The 12,347-nt window shown below is 45.7% G+C and overlaps 1 protein-coding gene across 1 annotated transcript; it reads right to left on the reverse strand.

The window, feature by feature from the left end:
- Chgb (chromogranin B) lies at positions 1-12,137 on the reverse strand. Its single transcript, XM_048455391.3, has 5 exons — positions 11,995-12,137; positions 8,488-8,534; positions 7,955-8,048; positions 1,005-2,764; positions 1-330 (listed from the first exon to the last, which is right to left on the reverse strand). Exons 1-5 carry the CDS (start codon positions 12,062-12,064, stop codon positions 253-255), a joined length of 2,049 nt encoding a protein of 682 aa, XP_048311348.3. The 5' UTR covers positions 12,065-12,137; the 3' UTR covers positions 1-252.
- Positions 12,138-12,347: the final 210 nt, after the last annotated feature.

The raw sequence follows: 12,347 nt of genomic DNA on the forward strand, positions 1-12,347 counted from the left end.
TTTAGTTTCAGGTAAATCTTTTATTGTTTATGTTTCAAAGCCAGTTACATGGTCATCGCCACAGGCGTGTGAACATCTATTTCACAGAGAGAATATGCTAAAAGTCACTCTAGTCACACAGCATTAGCATTCTGGCAAAGATAAATGGTATTTCCAACTGCATCAAATATATTTAATAAATAGTAAGCTCCGCTTTCTGCCTTTGGGTGAATCGGTGATATCCTTCAGTCTCTCCCACCGACTCTCCAACCGTCAGCCCCGCTGACTGAATTTTTCCGCTATTTTCTGCAGCTCCAGATCCATTGCAGCCAGGTTCTCCAGTTCTTTTTTCTGGGAAACAGAAAAGTGGAGCGCTGAAGTCAATTCCTACGCTCCAGTTCATGGAGCTCAAAGGAGAATGGGTGGGGGGAGAGATTTAGGTATAGTAGAGGCTGCCTGAGTCAGCCAACATCAGGGGTCTTCAAAGTGTGCTCTCCTCATCAGTAGTTTGGGTACCCCAAGCAACTGCCCAGGAATGAAGAAGATTCCTGGGTCACATCCAAAATTACCGAATGGGAAACTTGGGGTAGGGTGGGGGGAGGCTCAGAAATTCCTGTGACTCTGATATGCTTTCAAGCTGAGAAGCACCATCTGACACTATCGGGTTAGGGAAAGGCGCTCTTTGGGCGGTCAGCATGAGCATTGGAACCCCTTGCCGGCACCAGGTGGCTAAGAACTAAGGCTTACTGCGCGCCCAGGCAGCACCTGGCTCTCACCAGACAGACTCTCTGGGGCTAGATCCCAGACAGTAGTTTTCCATGTTCTCTAAGCAAGACATGAAACACGTCTAAGAGAGACGAGGGCAACGGTGTGAACCATGCTGGCCGGGGGCTGAAAATCATCCCTGCTCTGACCTGGGTACCCACATTTCCCCAGAGCAGTTTCTCCCCATTATCGGACGTGACGATGCTAATATCAGCCTTGATCATCATCATCTAATTTTAAGCAAAAGACTCATACTGTACCTCTTCCTCGGTCAGAATTCTCTGGTCAGCCCTGCCCTTTGCATCTTCCGCCTCCTGGTGAGGCCCCGCCTGCTCCTCCGAGTCGTAGAAGTCCGGAAATTCGGCCGACTTCTTCCTATAGTGAAGGAGCTGGTCCAGTTCAGCCACTCCGTCATCATATTGCCTTTTAAAGTCCAGATGGGGGGCCCTGGCAAAGCTTCTCTTCTCGTATCCCCAGTTCACATCCTCCGAGAAGGGCCTTTTCTCCCACCACTCGTAATTGTACTCCGGGAAGAAATTCTTGTCAGCCAAGGTCAACCCATTTCCATCTTCGCCTTCGCGGAAGCTGTCGTCTGGGTTGTCTTTTTTCTCAAAATCACTATTCTTCCACTGGAGAGGGTCAAAGTAGGGGTTGAGTAGCACCCCTAACCTCTTCCTCTTCTCAGCAGTGGGATAGGGTGCGTATTGTCTGTCTGGAAACCTCACTTCCTCCCTGCTTTCTTCCGGGTCTAGCAGCTCTTCCTGTTGCCACCATTTCCCTTGGTCCCCGTCCTCACCATAGTTGAGGTAGGTGTTCTCCTCTTCTTGCCATTTGCTTTGTGGATATCTTTTTGCCTTATCTATTGGGCCTTCGTGATGAACAGGGTAATGTCCTTCACCCAGGAACCTTTTCTCTTCTCTGGTGTCAGGGGCAGAATAGGCACCTGGCTCACCTCCCCGACCTCTGTGTTGGCCTCCCTTTGCCCCCTCATGGCCCCTCCTTTCCTCAGTTTCTTCACCGTGTCTGTTTGCCATGCTTTCAAGTTTAGAGTTGGTATGGCTTCTCTGGTACTGTCTTTCCTGGCTCTCCTCACTCTGAGGTCTTGCAGCTCTGTCCTCTTCACTTCCTCTGCCCCCGTACTGTGGTCCCCGGAGGCCCTCGGGAACCTGGAAGCCTGGATAGCTTCTTGCTTCTTCCCCATATTCAGGTTCCTCTTCTGAAGGCCTGTAGTGGGTTGGATGGTGGCCCCTCTTTTCCCCTAAACTAGCTGTGGTCACATCTGCCTCCTCTGACTCCTCAGGGCCATGTCTCCTTTCCTCCAAGACAGGATGCCCTTCTTGAGAAGACTTGTTGGGCCGGCTTCTCCCATGGTGGTGTCTGGGCCTTCGTTTGGTTACTTCAGAGGTTCCATCTTCCTCGACTTCCTCAGATTCTTCTTCGCTCTGGTCGTGGTTGCTAAGTTCCCGGGGTTGTTTCTCCTGCCTCCTTGCCTCCTCTCCACTCTCCTGGCTGCCTTGTTCCCGGCTGTGTGTCTTCTCATGGAGGCCCACAGAGTGTGTATCTGCTCTGCTCCAGGACTCCTCTTTTTTCTTACCCGTGGTGTCACTTCTTTTGTTGGAGAAGGTGCTCTGTTTCTCTCCCTGAGCTTCGAGGTATTTCTCTTCGCCAGCATCTTCCCTGTGCTCCCCTTTTGGGTAATTCTTGCCTTCTCCTTCCTCTCTCTCCTCTCCCCCACTCTCTTCCGAATGGTGTATCTTTGCTTCTTTGGACTCTTGTTGGTTGGAGGGAGGGAGGCTCTCCTCGGGCTTGTCTACTTCCTCTCGGCTGTGTCCTCCTCCTTCTACCCACTTCTCATTGTCTGTCTTTGTCTGGTCTTGAGTGTCTTCTCCTGGAGCTCCTGTTTCCTCCCTACTGGAGGACCAGTGGGCTACTGAGGCATCAGTTGGGTCTCTTAGCAATCGTACTTCAAACTTTGAGTTCTCATTTTCACCTTTTTCTTCACCTTTGAACTCTTTGCCACCTGTAATGAAAATATAAACACAGCTGTAGAAATGCTTGAGCCTCAAGTACCAGCCTCAGTGATCGCGAAAAATCCCGAGGATGCTGGAAAATAGTTCCACAATAGAGGATATATTGAGAAACTGATGCTGTGGAAGCCCTTAGGCTGTGTTTAAATCCAATGAGCTCTCTGCAGGTTTAAGTTTTCACAGTACTGACCCAGCATCTCCACTTGTGACTGTCAACAATCAAACTGAAACCCAGATCGAACTTTATAGAAGACTGGAATTTAGAGCCAGAAGAACTTAGAATTCATCTGGCTCAGCCTCCTTGTTTTGCAGGTATAGAAGATATGGAGACTCAGAGGGATATAATTCAGGACCGATCTTTCCATATCTGAGTAAGGTGGAAAAGTTAGCATTGTGGACATGAATGGCTCTGACTATAAGCTCAACTAAACAACATTAAGTAGCCAAAAGAGGGAATATTAAGATTCAAAGGAGGATTTAAAATTTAATTATTTATCAGACTTTGTTATCTAGTCAATTGTGTGGACCCTATCCAGCAGGAAATGACAGCTTAGCCTAACTCAGTCGTGTGCTGTGTATTTTAATCCACAATGGACCGCAAATTTCACAGTGGTCCCATGCCACCATACCATATGATGTCATCATATCATATGAGTCATAACCCTCTTGGTTTCTGTAAATACAATCATGGATATTTTTGTACAGCAGCAAAAAAGGCTTACTAAGAGCCTTTTCAGAATCGTCAAATGATGCATGGCTGTAACCGGTGCTAAGAATAGAAAGGGCCTCTCTCTTCGCTCAGATCCCACCCAGTCCACATGTTCGTTGGTGTCGAGGATAAGTTTCAGTACACTGGGTTGTCTCCACATTTCACAAGTCAGCAACAGAAGACATAACTGGCATTTTGCTGCTCTCTTTCATCTTTCCCAAATGTCAGTAAGTCCTTACTACATCCTCCCAAGGACACTCTATGGAAAGAGATGTGGAGAACACGCTGTCTTTGTTGTTAGCTCAGAGGGCTTAGGTTTCAACCTCTCTCACCAGTTCAGATAGAAGACCCAAAGCCAAGGTCACTGGCAGCTAAGGGTCAACACCAGCATCACCTATCATGAGAACCACCAGCCCTTTGTGGCTGTGGAATACTCGAGATGTGGCTCAAACAAACTGAGTCCTGAGATTTCATACAAAATCAGTGAATGTGTTAAAATAACATTTTTATAGATTGGGTAATACTATATGGATAAAATAAGTACATTAGACAAAATTAGATAGAATGTTGACATTAATTTCACTTGCATTTCTTAAGTTTTTTTAATGTGTCCACTAGAAAATTTGAGATTATATTTGTAGTTCATACTACATTTCTTTTGAACAGTGCTGATGGGCTTTTTTGCTTGTTTTTAGACAGGAGTTGATTACGTGACAAGCATACCAGGAGCAGATTACATGAGTCATTATGAACTGATAGTTACAAAGGACAAAATTTATCTATTTTACAAAACATCAAGAAATTGCAGCTGGGCAGTGGTGGCACACGCCTTTAATCCCAGCACTTGGGAGGCAGAGGCAGGCAGATCTCTGTGAGTTTGAGGCCAGCCTGGTCTTCAAGAGCTATTTCCAGGACAGGCACCAAAGCTACAGAGAAACCTTGTCTCAAAAAAAAAAAAAACCCAAAAAATATTTTAAAAATTGCAACTAGTTTGTACCTCTCTCTTAAAGCATAGCTTGGCATGATGATAATGTTCTCATGTTTACAAAGCTGCAGGTTTGTCTGCTACAGACATCTGAGAACCAGTTCACTGGTCACAGCCCTGTGCCATGTAAGAGACCATGATGATGCCCAGAGGATTATGGGTTCTACATCAGTTTGGGCTACAAAGTGAATTTAAGACAGCCTAAATAACAAAGCAAAACCTTGCCCCCCCAAAAGAGAGAGAGAGAGAGAGAGAGAGAGAGAGAGAGAGAGAGAGAAGAAAAGGTGGCCCCTGGTATTATCTACAGTGCTGGGACAGGGCTAATCAGGTAGGCATAAGAAAGCAAGGAGGCTTTGGGTGGTACCCTTGACTTCTTGTGCCGCCTTTCCAAATTCTTATGTTGGAATCCTAAATAACACAGTGCTGTGATAGTTTGGGGAGACGAGACCTTTGAAGATTTTCAGGTCCTGAAGGTGGAGCCCTCATGATGGGAGCAGGGTCCTAACAAGAGGACACATGAGAAACACAGCCTCCCTTCACACAGGAGGACATAGTCAGAAGGTGGCCATGTAGCCAAGGAGTGGGAGCTTACCAGGCACCTTGGTCTTGTGCACGAGCTGCTCCTACTGTGAGAAGTTACTGTGTATTATCTAAGTCGATGGATCTAGGAGGAGGGCTGAGGCTCTCACAGCTGACTCAGACAGATGCTCGTGTTATTCTCAGAGTCTACTGGAAGACAACAGAGGCCACGTGTTCCTCTTCCTACCTGATTTAGGGGGTGAGGTGTCTAGAGTGTCAAGAACAGAAATATTTTTATCTCTTTCGAGTTAAATGTGTATTGCCTGTGGCAGCTGGTACCTGGCGCTGAGCACTTAGCCCTAAATTTAGCGCTACGCCCAGCAGGTGAGATTGGAAAAGGGCTGATTAGCCCAGGAAGGTTTTGGCACTCTGTAACATTGAAGTGTGCAGCGCACCCTTGCTGCCAGGTTTCAAAGGGAGCACGTCTCATCCGTCCTGTTTCAAAGCTGACCAGATCAACCTTGGCCAACCCTGGCCAGAGAAAGCTTGTACCTGGTAAGAAACTGAACTTCTCTAAAATCTCTTTAAGCCCCAAACAAAACAAAACAGAAAAACCAACAACAACAACAACAACAAATAACCCCACAATTCTTCCCTTCTCCCCAAAGACTTCTTTATTTTACTGAGGGCAGGAGAGTGGGCGTAGAGCCCGGTATGGGGCAGGACACGGGCCAAGCAGGGCATTTCCTTTTTCAGCTGCACATTTGAGTCTGCCCGTTGGCTCAGGAGAAAGAAGACGAGGCCAAGAGAGAGAAAACTACAACAGGACAGGATGGTGTGGCCTGAACTGAGTTCCCTTTGACCTATACTTTGAGGCAATATTTAAATATCAGATGCTACCTTAAACAATCAAGATTTTAAGCAGGGTGGTGGTGGTGTGTACTTTTGATCCCAGTACATGGGAGACAGAGGCAGGAGGATCTCTGTGAGTTCGAAGTCAACCTCCTGTTTGCATAGTGAGCTCCAAGCTGGCAAGAGCTATAGAGTAAGACCTAGTAAAATCCTGTCCCAAAATAAATACATAAGTAAATAGAAAGATAGACAGACAGACAGACAATTAGCTTGGGATTTAATGCACTGGTAAAATGCTTACACAACCTGAGTAAGGCCCTGGGCTTGATCTTCACCACCACCAAATAAAAACAAATAAAACAAATTTTTGACTTCCTTTGGAATTTGCAAAGTCTAAATAGCAAAATCTGGTAACAGAGAGTGTAGTCCTACCCAGAAGACTGAAAGCCGAGCAGCACACACTCCACTGTGTAAACGCCCTCAAGGCTGCTGGGCTATGCTGCTGGGCTATGCTGCTGCCCTAAGAAGGGGACCACGTTGCTGCTGCTGTACCATGGATCCTCAGAAGGGGCCCACACTGCACTGCTTCTCTTCCGCTCTGAGTCTTTCTTGCTCCTTCATGCTTTTGTGTCTAGCTTGAGTGATGTTTGAAGCTGTAACCCTGCAGGAACACTTCCATCTTCCTCCCCCCCCCCCCCCCGTCTCTATCTGTCCAGTGTCCTTGTTAGAGATCTGAACCAGTTGTTTTGCTCTCTGGCACAGGATTAACAGAAACACAATCAGCAAGCTGGAATTACTATGACTTCAGCCTGAGGGCTCAGTACTTGATTTTGGAGGCAAGGAGAGTCTGGCATCGGTAGCACCTCTCATCCCCTCAGTAGCCATCGCTGTCTGGTGACCTTCTACGACAGACCCCTCCCTTTCACAAAATTCATCTGGCAAATGAAGACAATGAAGACAGGAAAAGGGTACCAGCCAAGTGCTTCCTGTGATGACTTAGAACTGTTGCCTATACACGCAGAAAATAAACTTGAGAAAAACAGAAGAGAGCTGGGCGGTGGTGGCCTTTAATCCCAGCACTCGGGAGGCAGAGGCAGGTGGATCTCTGTGAGTTGGAGGCCAGCCTGGTCAACCAAGAGCTAGTTCCAGGACAGGCTCCAAAAACTACAGAGAAACCCTGTCTTGGAAAAAGAAAGAAAGAAAGAAAGGAAGGAAGGAAGGAAGAAAGGAAGGAAAGAAGGAAGGAAGGAAGGAAAAGAAAAGCAGAAACACCTTGCCTGGAGTGGTAAGGAAGCTTGCATTCACAGTTTAGTGGGGGTTCTCATGTCTCAGGACACCCCCCCCCATAACTTTGATGATTCTGAGCAGAATAAGTTAACCCAGTTTACTCTGGGCCAATTGTCCATGGTTATTGTTGTATCACTTTATGTACAAACCCCATATGCAGCAGCCACAAAAGTGTTTGTCTTATAATGAGAGATCCAAGAGGTAAAAGGAAAGAACTCACTGTTTCCAGCTAGACTAAAAACTCCAAAGCAGTGGAAGGTGTTCACAAGGGCAGCGTTTGTTTGAATTGACATGACTTCCCGAATGACAAGAACTGTCTAGCTGTGTAAAATCTGGTAACGGGAGATACTGCTTACACCACTGTTCAAACTTTTGTTTTCCACAGAAGCAGGTTAGCACAGAGAAAATATTCCACTGGCCTCAGAGCAGTTCTCTGGTCCTGACCTCCTCTTAGCTTCCAACCCTTCCTCAGCCACCTCATCTACCCACAAGCAAGCACTTCCCACACCCTCTCCACCCAAAGGAAGACCTGCTTTACATTTTTTAACGATAGGAAGCCAAGGAATTTAAGAACTGATGGACATCTCAAAGACTATAGTCAATCACAATTCCCTCTTTGAAAAAATAAGCCTAGGAAAAAAATGATCTTCCCACTATCAGATAGAGACTAAGGGACCAGAAGTCATATCACTTGTCTCTCTAGGTACCAGTCTAGGCAATCAAGACTAGCTGTAGAATTATACCACAAGGATGTATTTGCAAGTGAGGCAGAGGCTGCAGGAAAAAGATTCGCACAGGCACAAAGGTCTTTCTGGAGTTGGGGACACTTACTCTTCTTCAGGACTTGCCGGCACTCGGGGGTGACAGTTGGGACACTGGACTTGGACAGAGCACTTGAGAGGACTTCAATAATGCAACGGGTCACCTATGAGAAAATACAAGAGTGTGTTGAGAAGCTGGTGCCACGAGGACACAATTCAACCAGGAGCTTCTGTCACAAGAGGCTTGAACGTGTGCCTAGAATCGATGCATGGCCCTCAGGGCTGGGACACAGACTGACAGGATCATGAGGAAGCCTCCCAGGGTACTACACTACAAAATGAAAGAAGTCATTGCCTGGCGGTATCCCAAAGAAGGGAAGTAAAGACCCATGTCCAATGCTTACAGGGACATTGCCTCTGTCCTCAGGAGGACTAAACCCTCTGGGAAGAATGTGTGTCGTTACTACAGGAGGGGTATCTCTTGTCTCTGAGAGACAAAACTTTGGCTTTGTAAGACAACATGGGGGAGGGAGCTGTCAAAGAGAGTGAGGTAGTCTAGGCTGTACACACAAGTCGAGACTCTAGACCAAGGTTTCAACTTACCATTTCTTCATCGCGATTCCTGTTATCCACTGGAGCTGAGCTGACAGCTTTGAAGGAGAAAAATGGAAAATGTCTTGAGTTGACTTCTTGGAGGCTTGATGCTAAATTTGCAAAGCACCCTGCCTTCTTCAAGGGGACTGCAAAATGAATACTAAGCAGAACCCGCAGTTGGCACGATGACATTGGTCATCATTTCCGAGTTGCTTGTACACACGTGTGCACATGCACAGACTTTTGTGGAGTCGCAAACACACACATCTGTTTCCCCCAGCAATGCCTCAAACATTTGGAAAGAAATGCTGCCTTACAGCCTATATAAATCAAATGCAGACCACAAATGAGGGGACTTCTTAAATTTTGGCAGCTTACCATGTCTTGTGCTGATTACACAACTGTCCTATGTTTGTGAAAAGTTTGTTAGGCTGTATAAGTACCCTGTGTAGTTTCTATGTTCTGTGCTATAATAATTTTTTAAAATTGAAATAGAATCAGGTACCCTCTGTAAGCCTTTCCCTCTGTCCACACTGAGTGGCTACAGATCTATGGCCCTATTTGCTACTCCTGTTCCCAAGAAAATCTCCCCTAAACTCACTTTATGAAAAACAGCTATTAAAGACTAGGCATGGTAGAGCACAGCTTTAATCACAGACTCTAAAGGCAGAGGCAGAAGGATCTTTGTGAGTGAATTCAAGGCCAGTTTGGTCTACATAACTCTCAGGACTGCATAGAAAGACACTATCTCAAAAACAAACAAACAAAAAACAAAAACAACAAAACAAAACCAACAAACAAAAAGCAACCTCAACAACAACCAAAAGCGTGAGTATTAGATCCTTGATCACTCAAGACTCCTGCTTAAACAGTTAGCTTCTACATCTGTTTCAATATTATGTTTCCCTGCATTGTATACAATTGTGTAAACACCACTAGAAGTATCGAGTTCTCCAGCCCACTATTATCCAGCTCATTAGGGTCATTCAAAAATGTGTAAAAAGTGCCTAACAAGCTATGAGGAAAGACCCCAGGTTCTTCCTCAAACACAGGTTAGATAAGACCTAGCAGGCCAGCTTTTGGCACTCAGGGTCGTATGACTGGCTTTGGGGGTTCTGTTGATGTTTTCCCTTTTCATTAGTGCTGAAGATTGGGACCAGGTCCTCACACAGGACAGATAATCGCCCCCGCACGGAACTGCAGCCCCTGCCCCAGGGCAGCCCTATATACTCCGAATGACTGCTGTTTTGAGAACATCCTCACTTTGGCACTTTTTTTCCCCCACTTGAAATCTGTGAAATTCTCTGGAAAGTAACTGTGGAAAAATGACTCCCCTGATGACAAAGAAGTCACCCTTTTCCGGTTCAGCCTCAGACCGTCGGTAGCAGTGCACTCCACAGTACAGTTGTCTATTATTTTCCCCAACTTAAAGTCAGTACTTACCCATACAGCCAAAGTATTAACCCTTGTCAGATTTGATGGTCAAGGGATGTCCCATTGTCCTAGACAATTAACAGCTTACATCCCTGTTTCCCCCAGGGAGGTTCCTCAGACTCTTCTTACTAGAAAGGAACTAGGGTTTGCTTATGAAGGCACAGTGTGTACCTTGGTGAGACTGCTAAGTCACAGGCATTTCTTCCTATAGAATCTGTGATAGCAAAGTAATAATTAAAGCTATATTGAACTCCCCGAACTGTTTCAACTTATGTTGTAGCAAATAAGAAATAAATTTAACCCTTATGAAAAAGTGAAATGATCAAGTGGTAAAAAGAATCAAATAACACATCTGGGAATAACTTCTGAGGTGTCAGCATCCATAGAACTATACAGTTGCAAAATAGGTTAATCATGTTCTTCTGCTAGTAAACCATGGGCTCCCCAAATTCGAGTAAGTTGCAAGTCAAACAAGATCTACATAGCAAAAAGAAATCCTTCTGTATATGGTAAGGATATAGATATCCTACAGTTAGCTCATTCATATTAATCTTTAAAGTGCATGATCCATACACAGTTGTGGATCTCCTTCTATAAGCTCTTAGTGGTAGGAAATGAATTAAATAACTCCCCGAGGGCTCCCTACCAACCAAGATTTTGCTAAATAACAAACGACTTGGAGTGTCTCATTGCCTGATTTGGGGAAGAGAAATGGGGAAGTGATTGCTAAGATACAGGGTGTCTTTCTGGGATGATGAGCATGTCCTGAAATTTGGTAGTGGAGACAGTTATCGTCTGTGGATAGCTTATACACCACTGAGTCGGACACTTTCAAGAGATTGGCTACATAATGTGTGAATTATAGCCTAAAATATGAGCGGGTACCATAACTCCATTTTAGTCACTATTAAGTATGAGCTTTATCCCCTCATAGGAGGTATGAAAATGTTTAACCACCACAATTAAGTTGCAAAAATGTTACTGTTTTATAATCTAGAACACAATGTATAGTATCACTGTGACCTCTACAGCAAAGCTTTTCTGAAATACTTTGGACTTTAAGAATTCTAAATTATTCAGTTTGGTTCCTTTAATCAGATTGAGAACATGTATTAGTTATTTACAGGAATGATTTTTTTTAAATTGAGAACATTGTGACTACAATAAAATAAATTACCTTTGACTTTCGTTTTGTCAAGCATTGAATTCCTGTCAATCAAAGGTTTATATTTATAGAGTCAAGCCTAGTTAGGAATCTCGGTCTCTGAACACAGCACTTTTCTGAGGCCAAAGAGCCAAAGAAAAATGCTAGCTTAATTTGGTGCTGTACTTATTTATCAGAGATTATTGAGTAAATTTAGCATAATTTGAAATTCAACACCACAATCTTCCACACACAAATCATCAAATATTAACTCCTTCTGTTTTCATCCTCCAAAATTGCCTGAAACATTAGTTTACTACTCCGGAGGTACTTTTATAGTTATTACACAGTCCCGTTATTTTTATTTCTAGAGTACAAAATAAATATCCAGTGAGGTTTCCATTCAAAAATTAAAAACCGGTCAAATTAAACGTGAGTTACCTCTATCTAGATATATAAATACAAAGCATAAATATGTTAGTCCTGTAAACATAGACACACGAAGACCTGCACAGTCATATATGGCATGCTGAGGAAAATGCCTTCTATGCACACGGGTCTGGTTCTAACTCGGCATCTTTATAATAATAGACAAAATTCTGCAGGTGCCAACTGCATGCATTCCCACCCCATGGCGGCCGCAGTGCTGTCAAGAGTCACACAGAGAGAATCAGACTACAAGGCTCTCTCTAGTCCTGTAGAGAGCTTGACAATTTTGCAGAAAACACAGAAGGCAGCTTTGCTCTCAGGGGCCGCACAGACCCCGCGGGGAGAGCAGCAAAACGTTGGGAGGCTCTTGTTTCTCCAACTCACAGTAGTGAGGCAAGAGATACAAGGGAGAAAAGAGGCCAGTCAGGTAGAGGAAGAAACCTAGCGTCTCCATGCCGGGGCTCTGGGACTAGGTCCAGTAGCTGTCCGCGGTGCTGAAAGCCACTCACCGGCCAGAGCTGCGGCGCCCAGGAGGCCGAGGAGCACGGTGGTCTGCATGGCTCCTCTCGCCAGCTGCATGCAGAAGGAGCACAGCGGGTGCGGGCTCCGCAGAGCAGCTGTGGCGCGGTGGACGCAAGCCTGGCTCTTATAAAGGGCAGGCGGGGTGCAGCGCCCGGGGGCGAGCGGCGAGCGGGGGCGCCCCTTGCTCAGCCCTGACGTCACGGAGCAGCCCCGGGGCGGTGCCAGGGGGCGGAACCTCAGTCAGTGAGAGTGGCCCTGCGCTGGGTCCAGCAGGCGCAGGAGGGGATGCGAGGATGCCAGGTGTTGTTTGTCCCAGGCAAGGAGGGGCAAGGGTCCAACT

This window comes from Myodes glareolus, chromosome 10, assembly GCF_982192425.1.
Source record: "Myodes glareolus chromosome 10, mMyoGla1.1, whole genome shotgun sequence".
Lineage (NCBI taxonomy): Eukaryota > Metazoa > Chordata > Mammalia > Rodentia > Cricetidae > Myodes > Myodes glareolus.